General features: G+C 43.8%; 1 protein-coding gene across 1 annotated transcript in view; it reads right to left on the bottom strand.

Moving 5' to 3' along the window:
• Positions 1-21,620, bottom strand: part of LOC144781303 (sodium/potassium/calcium exchanger 4-like) — a 492,418-nt gene that overhangs the window by 262,426 nt on the left and 208,372 nt on the right. Inside the window, exon 9 of the mRNA XM_078660074.1 lies at positions 8,790-8,926. Within this exon, the coding sequence (XP_078516200.1) occupies positions 8,790-8,926 (137 nt within the window). The remainder of the gene's footprint in view (positions 1-8,789; positions 8,927-21,620) is intronic.

Genomic DNA, 21,620 nt, shown 5'->3' with positions numbered 1-21,620 from the left:
TTGAAACAAAATGAGATTTTTGTATGACTCCTTTGAGAAAACAAAAAAAAAATGTTCGTGTGTTTTTCACGTTTTTGCATTTTGTCCTTCTATAAATTGTTCCTGCTGGTCCTGTGTGTCAGAAGCGACACAGTAAGTTGTATTTGACAGCCGATCACCACTAACTGGTGATCTGCTGTCAAAAGGAGGGTGAGGAAAGTAAAAGAAAGTGTAATTTTGATTTTAAGCCTGATATATTAAGCAGGCCTGAATAGTGGGTTTTGGGCTGCATGAAGTGCGTGCATCACCGCTCATTTACATATGCTATTGTTTTGTCTATGCTTTTTGTGCTTGGTATACAGCAAGTATATCTGATGGCTTAACATGTGCGTTTTTTTATTTTATGCATGTTTTTGTTTTATGTTGTTGCTTCTGATACTATTACAAGTTCTCCTGTGTTGTGAAGGAATCTTCATGACGATGCATATCGCTGCACAACAGTTGGGTGGATTTGCTCTGATACTAAATTTCACAGATATGATATTTTCATGCTGTGAACAAGACAGACAACACTTCACCAGTACATGTCAATTTGGCTATAATAGTATTGAAGAAAAATAAAAGAGATATACAGGATCAAAGTGTGTCACCTGCAGTTAGTCACGTTACTGCCCCTTCCCTTAAGGAACAGGCAGCCCTAGATTTATGTATCCTGATTGACGTAAGGATAAATTATAGATCTGTGACTCTTGTACAAGGTGACCTAATTTCTATATGGCATTAGTTAATCATGTTCTGCTTCCTAAGTAGTATATGGCTTTGTTCCTTAAAAGGAAAACAGGTTTAATTTTTCCCTGAAGAAGGAACTGGAACATTAGCTGAGATTACCGTATATGGTGTAGCGGCCAGCGGTAGAGTTAAAATTTGTGTACTATTTTGTTTTTGTGTATCACCCATACTCTTGGTATTATGTCACAAACTTGACTATCACCCGAGTAATTTCTTGTTCTTCCTATAGATTTTTCTTTTGTCGCTTCTCCCCTGACCGATGTCGCATCGTGCCTAGTTATTGGGGATTTTAGCTGTGTCCTAGTTCCATTTCCCTTTTCCATATTCCTTTCACCAGTTAGCCCATTTATTATTGTTGGTGTATTTTTCAGGTTCACACTTCCAGACTGCAGTAATGTACCAGGGACCCCCATATTATGTATAATTCCTTTTGTATGACCAGACTGGTTTTCAAGAATTTTCTTTAGGCCTACTTCGATGTTTTCTAGTCTGACTGTCAGGGTAGTGATGGACTGGTTAACTGACTCAATACTATAGTAAGACAAGTTTTCCACCTCAATAGGAGATACCTTACATTTTTTTTTTGAACATGACAAATTTTCAATGACTATTTTAATTTGATTTTTTACCCTTTTGTTCCTGCTTCTTTAATTTTCGGTGGGATCAGATGTGTTCTAAATCATGGAAATACCAGGACTCTCTAGTTCTTGTCTTTTGTTTCCACATTTTGATCATTAGCCTGTGTATTGCATAGTGCACCTGATGCACAGGTATTAAAGGGAGGTATCTATATGTCCCTGATAATCTGTATCATGTGATTTCTCTTTTGAGGTGTTCTAGATAAGGAATTTAGGAACACCTAGACGTAATCATTGAGAAAAAAGAAATGTTTACCCCATTAGACAATGCCACCATGTGAGAGGACATCCATTCAGATAGAATTCCCATGTAACTATCTACCCTTAGATGGCAGAGGATAATGAAGGGTACCCAATTGAAGAGATTAGAAGTATTGCCTTTGAGAATGACAGTGTATTCTAGACCAGAATTGTCCCATGGCGTATGGCCACTCCCTCGCAGATTGCAGGCCACCTGATTGCAGTCCCCTTGTTAAATACAAAGAACTGTTTTTGTACTAAATTGAAGGAAACTAACAACTGTGTCACATTTGGTATGTCACTAGGTTCTGCGGTATCAAGTCATAATAACCTGCAGAACATTGATTTAAGCCTAATTCCCATCAGTGACAGCTACAGATGAGGGCCGGACGTCTTGACCCTACAGTCCCAGCACCCAGAAAGTAGCAAGGCTGGACAGCGATCGCCAGCGCACCATCAATGGTATCTTCAAAGCATCGTACTTGCTCCATCAGACAGCATTGGACACCACAGAACCAGAGTTTCAGTGCAAAAGAGCGAAAAAGAAGGAACCCTGTTGTTTTGAGGCTTCAGTTTTCTACCTGTCATGTGCTGGTAACCTCTGACAGTGTGCAGTCCCTTGAGCCCCTTGGCCTGAGTTTTGGCCACACACCCCCTTTTCTTTGCTCCAACGGAAGGGCAGTGCACCGGAGGATCCAAGATTGGCAAAAGGCACCACATTGTGGTACCCATGTGGAAAAGAAAAATTAAATGAAAGAGCAGCCCGAGCATCCTCTGACACTGAATAGCGAGTGTTGGAGCCTGAAATTGTTGCTGAGTGTGAAAGTCTGTTGCTCTTCCCCGATTAATAGTACTTGGGTCTGCTTGAGATGATCTGTGCCCATGACCAACAAAGAGCACAATATCTGTAATGCCTGCCGCAGAGGAAATATATTGGTGCACTGCATTGAGACATTGAGACTTTCGAGTGAGCTGTGAGTGTTTGCCAGGAGGGCACTCCAACTGATATTGAGAAGCACTATTTTCATGGAAGGCCTGAATCAAGAGGCCCAATGCGGAAGAAAACAACAGAAGCAGATTTGATGGACGATAGAAGCTTACCAGAGAGGCTTAGGACGGACTTTGGGTATAGTTGTGGTTGCACAAGTGTTCCCAGTGCCACTGTATGAAGTGGGTGTTGGATATGTTCATGAAATGTGTAGAATGGAAAATGCTCACCTAGCAATGAATTAGGATTTGCCTGCGTAATGGCAAAAGGAGGGTTTGAGGTAATTCAGTTTCAACTCCATTTTATATTCTGTCGCCATTTTGTGTTGCCTTTACACAGGCTGCTCGATGAACGAAGTGTCTCTGCCCTTTGGACTGCAACGTGTTGAAACCCCCCTCCGACCTTGTTTTGAAACCAATCTCAGACACCAGCCGGCCTAACTAAATCTTGTCTGGACTACCTAATCCCTGTATCAACTATCTGTTAGCCTTTAGTATTCTTCTCTTGCTGTATCTTATCTTTTGGCCTTCGCTATTCTCTCCCTGTGTTTTCCTATTTCACAACCTTTCTTTTGAAGCATACAGACATGTCCTGCCATTACTGATTGACCTATAGGTGCTGTCATTGATTGACTTATGGGGTTGGGCAAAAACACGACTCAAGGGGGACGTTCTGGTTACATGATGCCTTGTTTTGAATGTTTTCCTATTGGCTAATATTTGGCATATCTTGGTTGACCATATTAGGCATTTTGCATGCTTGCATGAGCTAGGACTGCTCCTTACTTTTATGCTGAGTTTGTAACCCTCACATATATAAGACCCCAGTGTTCTGTACTCTTTAGACTACCTCATTCAGTTGCTAAGGCTTCTGTGTGACGTAGTCTCACTCATTTGAGTTTAATAAAGATGTTCTTTTTATATTTCAGCTTCTGTGCCAACTTCTTGTTAGTTTAAAAGGATCAAGAATTAGTGAGACCCCTGAGAAGGAAGTTTAATTTCTTCAATCCTCATATTGATTATTATATTCTTGCTTGAAAACTCTCTCATTAAGCTTTTGTGGACTCGTGCAAATAAGAATTGACATAGATAAAGTGCTTAAACTTTTCCAGAGTCTGTGGTTATTTATGAAGGTAAATGTTATTTTTTCTACCTATTATGATAACACCTTTGATCCCTTAGGACTTAAATAAAGGTGACAAGGATTGGTAAGTCAATGTGTACACGTACAAGTCCTAAAGTAAATTAAAATTCCTGATTGGCGAATGGTATAAGGCCGAATTTACCTGTTCAAAGTGTGTATGTTTATGGGCCCAGGTGAGTATGGTAAATTGAGCAGGTAACTCCGCGCACCATCAGTATTTCTTTGGTAGCAGAGTAGTGGTTAGGGTTTAGTTAAGATAGGTAGTTAGTTGTGTATTGATTATTGATTTTGTATTGATTTTATGTATTAAACTAAATCCGTTCGTATTGTTAAGTGTTTTGTCTGGAATCCCCGGGGGCATGGAATAGCGGGTGGTAAATGGAAGCCACACTGCGATGAGGTCACTTGCTTAGATGAACAAGTACGTAAAGTTAGGTAGAACTTGAAGCACTAATTAGGGGTTTCTGTATAAATGTGTGAATAAATGATAGCAAAGGGGTTCACTGGTGAAGCATTGGCCCTATATCACCTACAAAGAATAAGCCTGAAGGAGTAACAGGTTCTCTAATGCTTGCGTGAAGAGTAAGCGAAAGAGATTTACTCATAGTGAGCGAAGAGTAAGCGGAAAGAATTTACTCCCAGTAAAAGAAAATTATCTTTCCTTTGAAATGTAGTCAATCAAGCACAGTGGCGAATGTTTTCATGTTGTTAATTAATGAAAATTGCATTTAAAAGTGAAAGGAATTAAGTTTCGTATTACCTTGCAAAGGAGGGAGTCAGTCGTGGTGCTGCGCTGATGTCACAAAGAACTGCGCTGGTATTGGTTGAGACAGCGGGTGTGTAGCTGACGTAATAATTGTAAAGGAGGGTGAGTGCAGGAGCGTGAGAACTAGTCTCACGGGAAAAGCTGTGCAACTATTGGTTGAAATTTATTTGAATTCTAATTGTTGATTGCTTCTTGAAAATAAGAAACGTGCTAGTATTGGAAGAGCATTTAGGTAAACAATTGAGTATGATTGCAAAGTCAATTTTATCGGCACAAATTATATGTGGCATTTATATTCAGCAGTTATAGGGAATCGTCCTGATAGTAAATATTTAGGATTTGCTGGAGAACAAAAGATTAGAGGAAGACCTTATATTATGTACGTGGAAAAGAGAAAAAAGTTGTTTTTCAAGAAAATAAAGAATTATTTCAAAAAGGATAAAAACATTAAAACAAGAAAAGGGATTATTATTCCACCACCGAATACGCCCGCATCATACATGATGGTAGAAAGAGGCTATCACACTTGTGTGTGTTTAGAAAACTGGATGGAGTACACTAAGGAAGACGGTATAATGAATAACGAGAAAAGACCTAATAGAATGTTTGAAGAAATAGAATTGTGAAAATTTTAAAAGTTGGCATCTGTTTCTGTAATTAGTGATGATATAAAATATCATCAAAGAGGGGATTGATGGAGCAAGGTTTCATACGTAAAGAGACTTGCTCGGACTCAACCCTTTCAGAATAACATATAGTGTATTAATCAACATGTTTGTCTTACTAATAATTGCACCTCACGACAGTTCTAGTATCTAGGGGAAGCTTACCTATGTGCTTTTACTAACAGTAACTCGAGTGACTTAATGTGGCCGCCGAAAACGCGGGAACTGTACTGCGCATGCGTCTGCCACACTCACGTGGTGTGACGTATCGTTCGCTTGGTGGGAAATTCTTGCAGCTGCGTACTAGAATTAAGATGGCCGTTTCATGTTTCACCTACTAACTAGAGTAAATGTAACACCAAATTGAAAGCCTCATCGCGCATATGCAGGAAGTTCAAGAATTCTCAAGCAGTGGCATTGAAACCATGCCAGTGACAGTCTTGCCTGCGATGCGCCTGGGAACCTCACCCCATGAACTCTCCAGAGGAAGAGAAGAATATAAAATGTTATAAATTGTATATCTTTTGCTACAATAATGCTGGATGTAATAAAATCATGGGAAAGTAAATTATGCGCGGGAACGTGATATGAAATGATCTCATACTGGTATGCTGTGATGACCTCTCCTCGCCTTCTGACCAATCAAATCAAGGGAATACATGAATTTGCAACTCCCGGGGGGTGGTACATTGCCCTGGAAAACAGTATAACTAACGTAGGCTTAGCTAGTTAGATTGTCTGACTTGTCCGAATAGCTGACCTGTCACTGACCTAACACACTCAGTAGGAGATCGAGAGCAGAGGTGCTGGCGGAGCACTCTGTCAGAAAAATCAATAAATTGCTGTGGGAGAAGAAGTGATAACCCAATCGGGGTCCGACGGTTAGCCGCAGCGAGGGGTGTGACGCTGACGTTGCACTTAGCTGAGGGTACCTGTCCTGACCTGCATGAAAAGAAATGAAAAGAAAATTTATAAAGCACGAACTGTCACTCCTAACGGAGTCTCCTGGCGCTGACAACAACAGATCAGAAGGGTGACATAAGCCTTAATAAGCTTTTGGCAGCAATCCACTGATAGCCCATTGATCCACGTTTTTAACTGTTTTCTGAACTGCCCCTCTTGTTTAGTGGCCCTCAGTTCATTGGGCATGCTGTTTCAAGCTTTGGCTGCCAGGACGGTCGCTGACCTTCCGCCTCTGGTGACTAGCTTAAACGCTGGGACGCTAAGCAGGTTAGCCGTAGTTGACCTTAGTGTTCTTATCGTGGTTTATGGCTTGAATCTTGCTGAAAGATATCCGGGTCCTAGCTGATGAAAGGCTCTGAATGTTATTAGGTGCAATTTGAACAGAATTCTCTTGCAGACCTGGTAGCCAATGGAGAGTCTTCAATGCAGCTGTGGCCGAGGCCCTGCGTGGCAGACCCAACACCAATCTGGCTGCTGCGTTCTGGACTACCTGTAGTCTCCTTAGGATGATTTTATTGGTTCCCACAAGGATACTATTACAGTAGTCCAATCTTGATGATATCAGGGCCACTGCCACTGTCTTTCTGGCCACCAGGGGAATCAGGTTGAAAAACTTTCTCAAGGTTTTTATAAACCCAAAACAGGTCCCGGTCAGTTTCAGAACATGGGGCTTAAAGGAGAGGCCAGTGTCAAACCAGACGCCCATGTTTCTGGCCACTTCCACAGTTGATGGCGGTGCTGTGGTGTCATCTGGCCACCAATCCTTTGGATGAAAAAGATTGTCTTTCCCAATTGGTAAGATTTCTGTCTTGCTAGTATTGCAACAGAGGTGGTTTTCCCTCATCCATTGCAACACTGCCGTCAGACAGTTTTTGAAATTTCCCTCTGCCTTGGTGGTGGTCTTATCCAGGGAGAGGATCAATTGGGTGTCGACAGGTATCTGTCCTGTCCTGATCCGCATTGGTCTGCACCTGTCTTGTACTGATCTGCACCTGTCCTGTTGGCACCTGAATTATCGGGAGTCCTGTCCTTTATCCCAGCCCGTGGCCAGGGTTGATCTTCACACCATTCTAGGTAAATATAAATCTGTGTGGGTATGTCATTGTATTGTTTCCCTTTCTCACCCTTCCCAGATATCAATGTCTAATAGAAATCTCGCAATATTTCTACAGTTCCTCATATTGATTATTATATTCTTGCTTGAAAACTCTCTCATTAACCTTTTGTGGACTCGTGCAAATAAGAATTTACATAGATAAAGTGTTTAAACTTTTCCCGAGTCTGTGGTTATTTATGAGGGTAAATGTTATTTTTTCTACTTATTATTCTAACACCTTTGATCCCTTAGGACTTAAATACAGGTGACAAGGATTGGTAAGTGAATGTGTATAGGTACAAGTCCTAAAGTAAATTAAAATTCCTGATTGGCGAATGGTATAAGGCTGGATTACCTGTTCGAAGTGTGTATGTTTATGGGCCCAGGTGAGTATGGTAAATTGAGTAGGTAACTTAGCGCGCCATAAAACACTAAATGTTTCTTATTCATCAACTTCACAAGCAGAAGAAATGTTGTGCGATAAGAAGTGACTTTTTCCAACAAAAACGTTTTTGGCAAGGGAAATTTACCATAAATATTAGGTTTTTGCATAATTTCTGCCATGCAGCCATTTTATGAGAGTTGTATCCTGTTGTTTTTTTAACTTTGCCAATTTCACTCCATGCACTCCTTGTTTGTGGCTGCAACAGCTGTAAAATGGTCCTGGGCAGCTATGGTTAAACTAACACCTTAGCTCAATTGATTTTAAACAAGTAACAGATAACTATCCACTATATCGACAAAATATGGGGAGGTTAAACTTTTGAACCTTAGTTATAATTTACGATGTCAGCAATAGAGCAACGACTCATATACTTACGTCTTATGCTTGCATCTGCAAAAATGTACACAAACAGCTTGTGCCATTCCTCACTTAATCAACCCCCAAAAGTTAGAACTATTTTTATGCATCTTAACCGTACAATAAAAAAAATATTTTCCTCATCAATGCAGTATGTTGAGTTAAAATAAACGCTGATGTCATTCTATGTTTTTATCTTGTCCTGCTTAGATTATGAAGATATTTTTCATTGTTTCAAGTGGTTTTGGTCATTTCATACAGTAATGCATTTCTTAGTGTGGTGTGTCAGACACTTTCTTTAAGTATTCTCGGATGCCCTTTCACTATATAAATAATAAAAATGCACATGATGGGGGACTTTGCTTTGACTTTAATTATCGTTTGTAAAATATAAAACATGCCACCTCATAAAGTACATCGAATGTCATTATCATACATTATTGGTTTTCCACCATTAACAAAGACAAATTAATTCTATAATGTATTATATCAAGATATAATAGATACCACAGAATCGTGGCCCTGTAATTTTTGAGTGTCTACCAATATTTACAAATTGCTACACAAATATGCACGAGGTTGAAAACAATGCTGGACACTTGCACTGATTCCAACAAAGAGGCTTTGCCATTTCCGGATTGTTAAAATGTGCTTGTTTCCTGAGCTGTTGACAAACTTGCTGGAGACAGTCCAGTGCTTGGCCCATCTACTTTGCCTTACCTTTCCCTAGCAGGGGCAGTGATGGGTCTTCATGTGTGATGTCATAAGAAGCGTCCCCCATCCCGTTGCTGACTGCACTCTCATTCGCCATAGTCTTCTGACTCCTTGTGAACAGGTTCTGCAACGTCTTGTTGTATCTAAAGGGAAAAGTGGCTTTAGTAAGTTATCTTCACAAATGGAGGTACAATTGTTTACCAGGGGAAGAATCCTGCTGGAATCCACTTCTTAATGTGAATCCATTGTGACAAAGAACACGTGTAGTTACAAACTTTTATGGAGGTGAAAACTTACATCCTGGTGCGTCTGTAGGCTGCTTTCGTCTAAACCTTAGGTGACAACCAGCCTCAGAAACGCAGTTTAAAGATCTCACATCATCAAAGAGATTTTTATACGGATTCCGGTGGGTTGTGGAAGAGAGGTGAGCTGTGGCTGAGCTCCCACACTGCTCAAACACAACACGGCTCTAGGAGGGCCACTAACAGGCTGGGCCGGACTGGCCATAGCAGGCACCGGGCAATCCCCTGGTGAGCTGCATGGGTGTTGGCCGGTTCAGGGCCCCTGGGGGCCGTTTTTGTTACAGGACCGTTTAGCTGCAAAATCGGCCCTGTAACAAAGTCGGCTGAAAACCGCCCCGGCAAAGAGCTCGGCCGTACCCCCAACCCCCGCCCCCCGCCAAGTGGGTGGGGGGGCAGCCAAGCACTTTGCCGGGCCCAGTTTTGGTTCCCAGTTCGGCCCTGCTAACAGGGTCAGACTGGCTTGTAGGGCAATAAGGCAGTGCCCGATGGGCTGCTCTGACAGTGTGTGACGTTTTTCCGGCTGTATGTGGGCCTGTTTTATGGTCTGCATTTTTCTGTTGATTTCATTGACATTAAAATTAACGTTGCCTGCAGCAGGCAAAAATCCATGCAACCTTCCATATCTTGAAAAATACTTATATAGCGGGTCTTTACAAGTTCAAAGCTACCTTATTTTGCAAGCATGGGCCACTTTCAAGCTATCTAATTCGGTGATGGGGGTCACTTTAAATTTGGTGCACAGGCCTATTTTCTCTCCCAATTTTACCGAAGGGCATTCTTGGCTCACATTTGCCCTTGATAGCATTGCCCAAATTTAGTCAATGTTTAGCATACCTAAGCAAACAACAATACCATTAAATAAATAACTTAAAATGTCAAAATTGAGCAAGATTTGAAAAATATAAAGGGCCAAGTGTGCAAAGGGTAAATTAGGGGGGTTTCAAATGGAAATAAAACTTTTTTTCTATGTACTAAGAGTTTTTAGCGGTTCAGAAAAGTGTTTCTGAATAAGTAAATGTGTTCAGAAATAATAAAAATAGTATTTGGAAGGGGTGTGCTGTAGGCATCCCTTCCAAATACCGAATTAGTATGCTAACTAACAATGTTTAAAATCACATTGGTATTTTACCAACATCTCAAAAAAGCGTGTTAACCAATTTGCTAAAGAATATGGGTCCCCATTGTGAATGTAAAACATGTTTTATGAGAGGAGGCAGTGCCTCTCCCCCCTCACCTTGACTCCCACATAAAGACGCTTTTCTTTTTAACAGCAGACCCTCTTCCTTTAAGGGAAACGGGCTACATTAAAAAACTAAAAAAGTTAGCTTTATTGAAAAGCAATCATAGACATCGTGGTCTGGTGACCGCAGCAGGGCACCATCCCAGCATTGGCCCCCAATCATAGTGAGTCACTATTTGCAACCTATCTCATTAATATTTATTAGGTAGGTTGAATTGCAACACACTACACTTTAGTATTTTGTGAACTGCCCTATTAGAACATAGGTTGGTTCGCAAAATACCACACTGGTCACAGAACGTTTGTGACTAGTGTTAAGTACATCTGGCCCTAAATAAGCGAAATGGCACAAAATGTAGACATTAGCAAAATAAATAAAAATTGCTTTTACAAATGTGTTAAACATAAAATATGAATATTCTAAAGCAAGAACACATTGAGATTATTTACTGGTGAAGAATAGGACCTTATATAAATTAGGGTAAATCCATTTGCCTTAGTTGATGCATGTTGCTTAATTGCACTGATATTCAATGAACCCCTCATTTATATGAAAACTTCAGGACTGGTTCCTAAAAACCTAGTCCATTTTAGGATAGCAGAAGGGATGGATATCGTGAGTCCCCTACAAGCTAGGCAACAGTTCCATTTACAGTGCTCCAACAGCTGAAAATTCCTACAGTGGGTAGTAGGCTTCTTATGTTACAGTTCAGCTCTGGGCACTTTTGGGATGAACAAACAGCCTCCTCAGTAGGTAACAGGGTTCTCATGAAACAGTGGCGGCCGGTAATTTTAGCATGGAGGAAGGCGGAGGGGCACACAGTAGCAGACATACGCACTCACTCATACCCATGCATTCACTTATGCGCACACACATACACACACACACACAGACACACACCCTCACAACACTCCTTCACTCAAATACACTAACATACATACATTCATACATACACGTATCGACCAAACATCAAAAAACACAAATTACCTTCACTGCAGCTCTCTGGGTGGAAAGCCTCGGAGGTCCCAGGCGGGATGGGACTGCTGCCTTCCTTCATTGGCTGACCGAAGCTAATGAGGGAAGGCAGCCGTCTCTCACTTGTACACAGTGGGATAGGGTCAGTGAGACTGCTGACCCCACCCCACTCCGTGATGAGATGTACTGATTGACACTTGGCTCTGGGGACTTCAGGGCTTAAAACTTAAGCTTCCAGGTATGGGGACGCGCGCAGCCTGATGTAAGAGGTGCCGCTTTGCTGTACTAGCATCTTTTAAAAATTATCTTCACTTGCACTTTACTTTTTAAAATTGTATCTCTGTGCCAAATACCTGGATTTTTAACTCACGTACCATCTTGTGCCCAGAGGCCCCATTCCAACCCGGCTTGTGCCGTTTGCTTGGAGGGCTACACCGGGTGCAGTCACATCCCCACTTCCGGCGGATGCTGCAAGTAGCGCTCCAGTCTCTCGACGGCCCCAGACTACTTAGGGCAGAGAGATTGGACTAGTTCAGTGGACGCGCGCAGCCTGATGTAAGAGGTGCCGCTTTGCTGTACTAGCATCTTTTAAAAATTATCTTCACTTGCACTTTACTTTTTATAATTGTATCTCTGTGCCAAATACCTGGATTTTTAACTCACGTACCATCTTGTGCCTCGAGGCCCCGTTCCAACCCGGCTTGTGCCGTTTGCTTGGAGGGCTACACCGGGAGCAGTCACATCCCCACTTCCGGCGGATGCCGCAAGTAGCGCTCCAGTCTCTCTACGGCCCCAGACTACTTAGGGCAGAGAGCAAGCACAAGCGCAGCGGACGCGCTGGCGGCGCGCCGAAGCCGCGCCAAAGGCAAGCTCGTCTGCGCCCGTCCGCGCCAGTCTGCCGCCAGGAGCCAGGCACTCTGCCATTTTTACGATCAAAGAGCCCATTGATCCTAGGAAAAATTATAAATATACCAAACGGGAGTTAACTGCCCTCAGGTACAACCCCCCCTCGTTGGACACACGTATAACTATATCCCTCTGTAGGCACAAATTCCCTGTTGCAGTAGAAGTCCCCCTTGCATGCATTCATTGCAAATTCCAGACCGTCCCACCCTTGTCCTCTTCAAACAACCTCAACATTATAACTCAGCCTGCTATTTCGGACGCTACCAAAGCAAGCTGGAATTGCTTCCTAGCCAACGTGCGTTCCCTCCCCAAGCATGCTTTTAACATCTGGGACCTTATATCCTCCTCCGGCCCAGATATTGGCTTTTTAACGGAAACATGGATCAGACCGGACTCTACCCCAGCCATCGCCATGGCACTCCCTGATGGCTACCGCATCCTAAAAGCAGACAGGCCACAGAAAAAAGGCGGAGGCATTGCTATCATATATAAGGACCCTATGAAGGCCTACATGCTAGACTAAATTTGTAATGACACCATAGAAATCCTTATATTTCGAATAGACATCCACCCTAAGTTGAGCTGGAAAGGAGCTCTGGTCTATCGCCCACCAGGCACTCTCTCTCCTTCTCTCCCTCATCTAATAAATATGATCGCCCCTCATGTCATATCCTCCAACAAATTCCTCCTACTTGGAGATTTTATTGTACACAGCGCGATCCCCACAGATCCAGAAGCAGCTTCCCTCTGTCGGAAATGACTGCATTAGGGCTGACCAAAATCAATGATGCGCCTACACATACGGCAGGTCACACACTAGATCTGATCTTCTCCAACTCACCAGAAGCAACCTATCAATCCACCAAACCCCTTCTGTGGTCATATCACTTTATAATCGATTTTAAAATCGAAGGCACCCATGAACGCGCAGTTAAGACAAACCCACCCAGACAGGCCCACAGACAATGGCACATTCTATCGCCTGTCCTTTTTCAGGAACATTTTACTCCCCCTGATGAGCCATCCCTAGACACTGTAGACCATCGTCTCAAGGCCCTTCAGGACGCTGTTAAATCTACCATTGACACCCTTATTCCTCTCAAACAAACCTCTCACGTCCCCAAGCGCACCCAGACCCCCTGGTACTCATCCGCTCTTAGAGAAGAAAAAAGTATATGTAAAAAGCACGAGCGCCTCTGGCGCCGCACTAAGGACCCTTCTGACAGAGAGCAATTTAACACTGCCCTTGGTACCTATCATAAGAATTTAAAGGCGGCCTGGAAAAAGCACATAGCCACCCAACTAGAGTCAGCCGACAATGGCCCTAAAACCCTCTTCCAGGTCCTTAACAGCCTCATTAATCCCACTGCCTGTAGTCCGGCTGATGAACCCACTCAATCCCTATGCGACGAAATAACTGGTCATTTCTCCCAAAAAATCGAAGACATCTACAATAAAATATCTGCTTCAAATACCAATCTACGTCACAATTCAGTCACTGATTCTGCCCACAACCCATTTAGTCTCATCACCCTGGATAAATTTCCCCTCCTGACTATCCCTGAAACCAAATCCCTTCTTTCCTCAGTCAAATCAGGCTCTCCCAAAGACTTTCTCCCAGCCAAAATGGCAAAAAAACTTGCAGCCGAACTGGCTGCACCTTTATGTGCAGTCCTGAATAGTTCCATCAAAGAAGGCAAGCTACCGGAGGAGTGGAAAGCGGCTCAGATTATGCCCTTTAGGAAGAACAAAAAACTCCCGCCTGAAATCATTACCAATTACCGGCCCATCTCACTCCTCCCCCTCTACAGTAAGTTACTGGAAAAGCACATTAACACCCACCTTTCCAATTATTTCGAATTCACCAACTGCCTGGACCCCACACAATTGGGATTCCGCCCTAAATATAGCACCGAATCCGCCTTGGTCAATGTGATCGATGATATTCCTATGCAGGCGGACGCTGGTCGAGCGGTAATTCTTATGCTGCTCGACCTCTCCGCCGCATTCGATACCGTCTCACATCAGATCTTGCTCGGAAGATTAGAAGCAGCTGGGATCCAGGATACAGCGCTAGACTGGATAAGGGACTTCCTGAGTGGCAGAACACAAACGGTTCATCTTGGACCCTACAGCTCAGAAACCACTTTAGTGACCAAGCGAGTACCACAAGGCTCTTGCCTCAGCCCCTCGCTTTTTAATATTTATGTAGCCCCTCTCGCCGCACTCCTTAGGAAAAGGGGGTTCATTCCAATCACGTATGCGGATGACACACAGCTCCTCCTCGCCTTCGACAAAGACACTCCGGACATTCAAAACACTTTCCTCGAAGGAATGAGGATAATAACAACCTGGATGAGCAGAAACTTCCTGCAACTAAATACGGGCAAGACCGAGATAATGCTTTACAGAGATGCAGTCTCTACTTGGTCCCCCAGTTGGTGGCCGGAAGAAATGGGCCAGGCACCATCACCCAAGCTAGTTGTCAAAAACCTCGGAGTTCTAATCGACAGTAAAATCAACTTCGATGAACATGTAGCCACCGCAAAACGAGCCTGCTTTCATGCACTCAGTCTTCTCCGCAAAGTCTTTCACTTTCTCCCCACGTCCACCCGAAAAACCCTGGTCCATGCCCTAGTTCTCAGCTGTCTGGACTTCAGTAACGCCCTGCTCATCGCTGCCAAAGAATCTGCCCTGGAGAGCCTTCAAGTGGTGCAAAACACTGCTGCCCGCCTAATAACCAGCTCACCGTCCCGCACCCCCTCATTGCCCCTCCTCCGCAAACTCCACTGGCTACCTATTCGCATGAGAATCAAATTCAAAATCTGTTGCCTTGTGTTTAAGAGCCTTAATCAGCTTGGACCCTTATACCTGTCCAACAAACTGACCAGACACTCACCTTCGCGCACTCTTCGTTCTCAGGGGAAAGGCCTCCTCTCCATCCCGCGAATAAAACAGACCAGAATGTGTACCAACTACCTCAGCTTCAGAAAAAAACTAAAAACCTCACTCTTCAGCTAATACTCCCCCTCTACCCTCCTGCTGCGTTCACAGCGTGGAGATACCCCATTTTGGGTGATTCAGGCGCTCTATAAATGATAAAAATAAAAATAAATAAATAAATGAGGCAATCAGTGACCCCCCTCTTTGTGGGTGGGGCCTCAAGTTACCTTTGCCAGGCTGAAGAGGTAACGTCCACAGGGCTGTGAAATCCTCAGCCTAGTAAAGTGAGAATAAGGCAGCCAGGATCCTGCAGATTCAGCGCATGTCTGGCTCCTGGCTGCCTGACCTGAACATGAAAAGTGTCTGTTAAGCGGACCTTTGTTCGGCCTGACAGACACTGGCAGACACACATTTTGTCTCGAAAAAGGTGGAGGACGTGGAGCGTCTGCCCGTAAGGACTGGTAAAGGCTACAGCAGAAAAAGGCATTTATAGCCCTGAAAGGTTGCTCAGGAGTCTCATGAAGGTTCGGATATACCTTCTTGTATTTGTTCCTTCAGGTAGGAAGGGTTAATTTTGATATTCAATCTTGAATGTTAGAATAATGGGCCTAACATGGGTTCTCTAGACAGGCTAGCATGCGGTTTACAATTGGTAGGCAGATCTAAACCAATTCAGAAAATTCCTTTGTGTGCAGAGATGTCAGATGGTTTTATGGCACCAAAGTGCCTAACGTCATGCGATGCGCTTGACTCCTTGATGGGGTGATGCATGTCATTCTAAAACAAACCATTGTGCTTGGATATATTTTGAGTCTGAGCCAATATATGGTGAGACCTTGTGGAGGCTAGCATTACCTGCTTCATGAATATATTACAAAAGCAGGCTTATCAAAAAAGTAGGTATAAATATCAAGCCCCTGGTCCCCAGCCACTGCTACACCTTACTGAGAATTCTGTGGCAGAGGTTGATGACACTGTGGTCATTGATGATGAAAGGTAGAATGATTCCATACTAGAATTTCCAGGGTATCTGTGAAGATGCAAAATACATGTCAGGAATTTTTACACTGAATACTGGAGAATGTTAACATGAAAATGAGTGACTCCCAGCAAATGCCGCTAGTGAACCTAGTTTGGAGAACACATCTTCTTGGGATCTCCTTTACAGTAATAAGTCTTTGGGGCTGATATACAAAGCCATTTTACAATCGCAAATCATGTGATTCGCAAAGTCAGAGGGTTCGTGACCACAAAATGACTTTTGTGTAATGGCTAAACCCATTCTGCATGTCTAACAACAATTTCTGAATCTCAAAACTGGTTTCACGCACCATTCAAAATAACAGTTAGCAGGAGTTGTGAAACTGGCATCCACTTTTAATTGCATGTCGCAATGGTGCGTATCAATGATTAGCCACTGCAATTACAATTGTAAACCACTGATCAGTTACCAACACCTCAAAGAAGGTGGTAACAGATTCCCAAATAGGAGAGTGTCTCCTTAGGACACCTTGTTCTTGGTGAAACCTGTTGGGTGACCTTGGGGGAAGCAAGCAGAAGTCAAGTGGCTGCCTCATTAAAAATAAAAAATAAAATTTTCCTGTTTGAGTATGTAAATAAATGGATTGTGGTCTGCTGTTCGTTGCAGGCTACCATCTCTATTTTTGCAGCCAATATCCAAAATGGTTCAAATAGCGACCTCACATTTTCCACAGAGCCACTGCCACCATAGCACCCGAGCTATGACGCACTATCAATGCCACCTTCGAATCCGGCACATTCCCTGACGACTGGAAAAGTGCAGAAGTCAAGCCCATCCTCAAAAAGCCCTCTGAAGACCCGACGGACCTCAAAAACTACAGACCCATCTCTCTCCTCCCCTTCGTGGCTAAAGTCACAGAGAAGATCGTCAACAGCCAGCTCACAAACTTTATTGAAGACAACTCCAACATCGATTCTTTCCAATCCAGATTCCGCAGAAACCACTACACCGAGACTGCCCTCCTCGCTGCCACAGAGAACATCCACACTCTCCTCGACCTAGGCCACACAGTGGCCCTCATCTTACTGGATGTCTCTGCAGCTTTCTACAACGTTTTTATCGCAGTCTCCCCACCAGACTCCGCAACAACTCCACAACGCTGGCATGCAGGGAACTGCCCTTGACTGGATCCGCTCCTTCCTCACCGGCCGGACCCAAAGACTCAGATTACTGCAGTTTCTCCAAACCCACAGAGATCAACTGCCCCACGGATCGTCGCTCAGCCCCACCCTCTTTAACATCTACGTGACCCCACTAGCTGCCATCATCAAACAGCATGGACTCAGCAAAGTATCCTACGCTGATGACACCCAGCTCATCATCTCCCTCACAAAACAACCCAACACCACCAAACTCAGCTTCCAGGAAGGAATGAGAGACGTTGCATCCTAGATGAGCAAAAGCTGTCTGAAGCTCAACTCAGAGATGACAGAAGTCCTCGTCCTAACCACCCCTTCAACATAGGACAACACCTGGTGGCCCTCCGCCCTCGGCAGCCCCCCTACTCCCATGGACCATGTCCGGAACCTCGGCATCATACGCGACTCATCCCTTACCATGACCTGACAGATCAACGCCGTCTCCTCCTCGTGCTTCAACACCCTCTGCATCCTTCGTAAGACTTTCAAGTGGATCGCCCTGAATCCAGAAAGGCCATCACCCACACACTCATAACCAGCAGACTGGACTAAGGAAACACCCTTTATACCAGAATCAACAATACCCTATGTTCCACGAAGGTCGACGGGGCTTCCTTGGGAGGCAGCATAGGGCAGGCAAAATAGAATAAATTAGTATAAACATAGCTATTATATATTAGTATGCTTTTTTTCAAATAATGACCTTTATTACATTTCCCTACACTTTACCACAGAGGGATATTCAGCCTGGCAGTAGAGATTGGTATCAACAGATGAAAAATTGCTTGTAATAAATTGACCCTCAAAAAGTCCACCTCAAAGGCTGCACCTCTTGGGGTGGGGTGGAGGCATGTAGTTCAACAGGTGTCCCCAACCAGTCCATCGCAGGCTACCACTAGCTCCCAGACACCTTCAGAGTACTCACAGCCTTGAGTTAATTTTTAAATAGCAGCAGAGTCACATTTTCTCTTTAAAGTTAAGGAAAGGCTGTTTTTATTTTACATTATCATCAGGCTGCAGATATCAAGGCCTGATAATAAGCAGTGCTCAGTCTGAATTATGACACAGGTTAGGGCACAGAGGTGAAGAACTGAAGCACTAAGGTATTTAATTTTTCAACAAAAGTCTGTGCTAACTCAATATTGAAGTGTGAAACAATATGATGTTCCTGAATGCTTTTAAATGGGATAAAACTAAAATGAAATGTTACCATAGTGATTAAGTAAACTCTTCATTTTATTTTTCTACCATTTCAAAGAGCTGTATTTACAAACAGCAGGCCTCCTCCTCCAAGTGACCAGTGGACACTGTGCCATATGTATAACTGAAAAATACAGTCATTGTTATTAAGTGGGAGAAATTTAAAGTGCAGAGAAATTTTCCATATTTTGAAAATTTGTCTGCGCTTTATATTTCTTCCATTTAAAAGAAAATATTTGTATGTTTGTGTTATACATGTAACTGCCACATATGGCAAAAGGTATGTCCTGTGCCACATGTACATATGACACAGGCTGTCCCGGCCACATATATCACATTTTTACGCACACATTTTCATACATCCCCAAAGACCACGCTCTCACTGACACACATGGCAGCCCTGTCATAGTCCCCCGAGTCAAATTATTTTTTCAGACCATACCATTTGGTTCTATGGACATTAGCCTTAAAGTCAATGAAAATGGGTGTGAGGGTGTCTGGTAACAATGCACAAGTTGTTTAGCCTTCAGTCGCTCACAATGATTTTCATTGATCAGAAGTAGCCCTCATTACCAAAAAGGTTTGGGACCCCTGGTTTACACCTAGGTTCAAATCTCCAATCAAAAATGTTGAGTAGCAAAAAAGTGGAAAGTTACACCTAGGTGTAGGAGTAGATCGACACTGAGTAAATCTACACATGCATATTTACCTTTGTGAATCGGGCCCATATTATTCAGTTCACCATTGTTCTTTTAAAAGAAACTTGTGATGAGGATTTTGTGACTACGGGTGACATATTAAATGTTATAATTCCAAACCAGAGCTTCTTCTTTCCTTTTTCTGTTGAAGAGATCGGTTCCAAAAGAGATGATGGTGCAACCAACAACAGCGCAAATCCTTGCTTCCCGAGAACAATTAGCATGTTATTCCGCAGGTACAATGTTTATATGTTAAATGTTTCTCCTGTAACTGTAGTTCAGATCTGTGAAGTAGCCACAAGTACGACCATCATCTCCAAGAGGCAAGGAAAGGCAGCAGACTTAGGCCTCAACCTAAGATGAAGCCTAGGTAATACAAAACGCCCCAAAATGGCTTATTTGTAGCAGTGGTGCTGCAACAATTTTTGGAGTGGGAGTGCTGCCATCAATTTATAATCACTGATGTCACAGGGATTGTGAAAAATCCAGGCATTACACAGAGAATTTGTATAGCAAATGAGCCACACCAATTCTGCTGGAGAGTGTTAAAGGTGTAGTATGTAGGAGGTGGTCCATTTTGGATCACGCTGATGCAAATGTATTACAAAACCATGGCGTGGCAGCGCACTATCATTTATAGACAGCATATTTTTCTTTGAAATAATAACAAGATTCGCACCAGTGCTTAATTTAAAGAAATAAATGCCAGGGCCCTCGTCAGGAGATCACTGCAGCTTGCACCACCTCTTGGTCCTGCCAGCAGTGCCAATAATATTAATAATAAGGGAATTTTGTAAAGCGCCTGGTACGCTCAGATGGCGTGTCCCCGCGCTGAAAAAAACCGAAGAACTCAAAAAGCAGAAGAATAAGTAAGCCCAGTTATCGTGAAAATAGATATGTTTTTAGCTTCTTTCGGAAGCTGGATTCAGACGGCTCGAGGCGGAGGTTAAGGGGTAGGGCATTCCAGCTCTTTGCCACCAGGTAGCGGAATGATCTTCCTCCCATGCGAGCCCTCCTTATCCTAGGAACCTTTAATAGGCCTTCATGGGAGAAGCGCAAGGCGCGTATAGGTACATACCTGGTGACTAGATTCTGGAGTGGTGCTGGTGCTTTACCAGCAAGGATGCGATGACAAGTACAAAGGGCCTTAAACTCGACTCTGCTCCTTACTGGCAACCAGTGGAGGGTCTGGAGGGCAACTCTAGAGGCTGATCTTTTGGGAGATTTTAGAATGAGGCGAGCTGCCGCATTCTGTAGCACCTGGAGGCGGTTTATTACTTTACAGGTTGCTCCCAGATACAGTAGATTGCCATAATCTAGGCACGATGTGACGATGGCATGTACCAGCGTTCTACGAGCAGACGTAGGAAGGAGATCTAGGACCTTCCATAGGTTTTTTAGAACGCTAAAACATACACCCGCCACGCGGCCTACCTGGGGTCCAAAAGACAGGTCAGCGTCAAGCCAGACTCCGAGGTTCCTAACTTCCTGACGAGGTGTAGGAGCCTCACCTAAGCAAGTGGGCCACCACGCCGATGACCAAACAGATGGATTCCCCCCCACCACAAGCACCTCGGTCTTGTTGCCATTTAATTTGAGGCAGTTAGTGGACATCCAGGCTGCAAGATCTTGCATGCAGGCTCTGAAACTGTCCATAGCGAGGCCGGGGGCCCGTGAAAGGGAGATGATCAACTGCGTGTCATCGGCGTAGGACACAACTTGCAGGCCATGGCCCACAACGATCGGGGCCACTGGGGAGACATAAAGATTAATTAGAGTGGGGCTCAGGGACGATCCCTGGGGAACGCCCTGGCCCAATCCGATGTCCCTGGAATAATAATTGCCCTGACGGACCTGGAAGCTTCTCCCAGTCAGGAAGGATTGGAGCCATTTGAGTGCAGCTCCAGATATTCCACCACTGTTCAGACACTGTAGCAAGGTGGTATGAGCTACAGTGTCAAATGCTGCACTCAGGTCCAATAGGATGAGGGCCATAGTGTGACCCTCATCCACCCCCTGACGTAGGGTCTCCACCGCCATCAGGAGCGCCGATTCCGTTGAATGACGGAGCGGAAGCCAAACTGGGTGTCGTGTAGTAGGGCGGCCTCTTCCACAAAGTCCATCAATTGCAAATTGACCGTTTTTTCAGCCACTTTGGCCAAATAAGGCAGAAGGGAGATAGGCCGGAATGACAGTACTAACACAACCACTAGCCATCACACTCTTACAAGTGTGCCCATTCAGACTATTCAACGCCCCTAAAGCTATAAGAATGGTTTGGGTTGCAGGTGTAAATCATTTTAAGGTATGTAGAATTAATAAACCACTGTTGGTGTGCCCATCTCTAAATTTGACAGACAGCGCCATCATGTGGCCGACTGTCATAATAGT

The sequence above is a fragment of the Lissotriton helveticus genome, chromosome 9, assembly GCF_964261635.1.
Source record: "Lissotriton helveticus chromosome 9, aLisHel1.1, whole genome shotgun sequence".
Lineage (NCBI taxonomy): Eukaryota > Metazoa > Chordata > Amphibia > Caudata > Salamandridae > Lissotriton > Lissotriton helveticus.
Note: the sequence above shows the minus strand (reverse complement) of the source record. Positions and strands in the feature narration are given on the sequence as shown.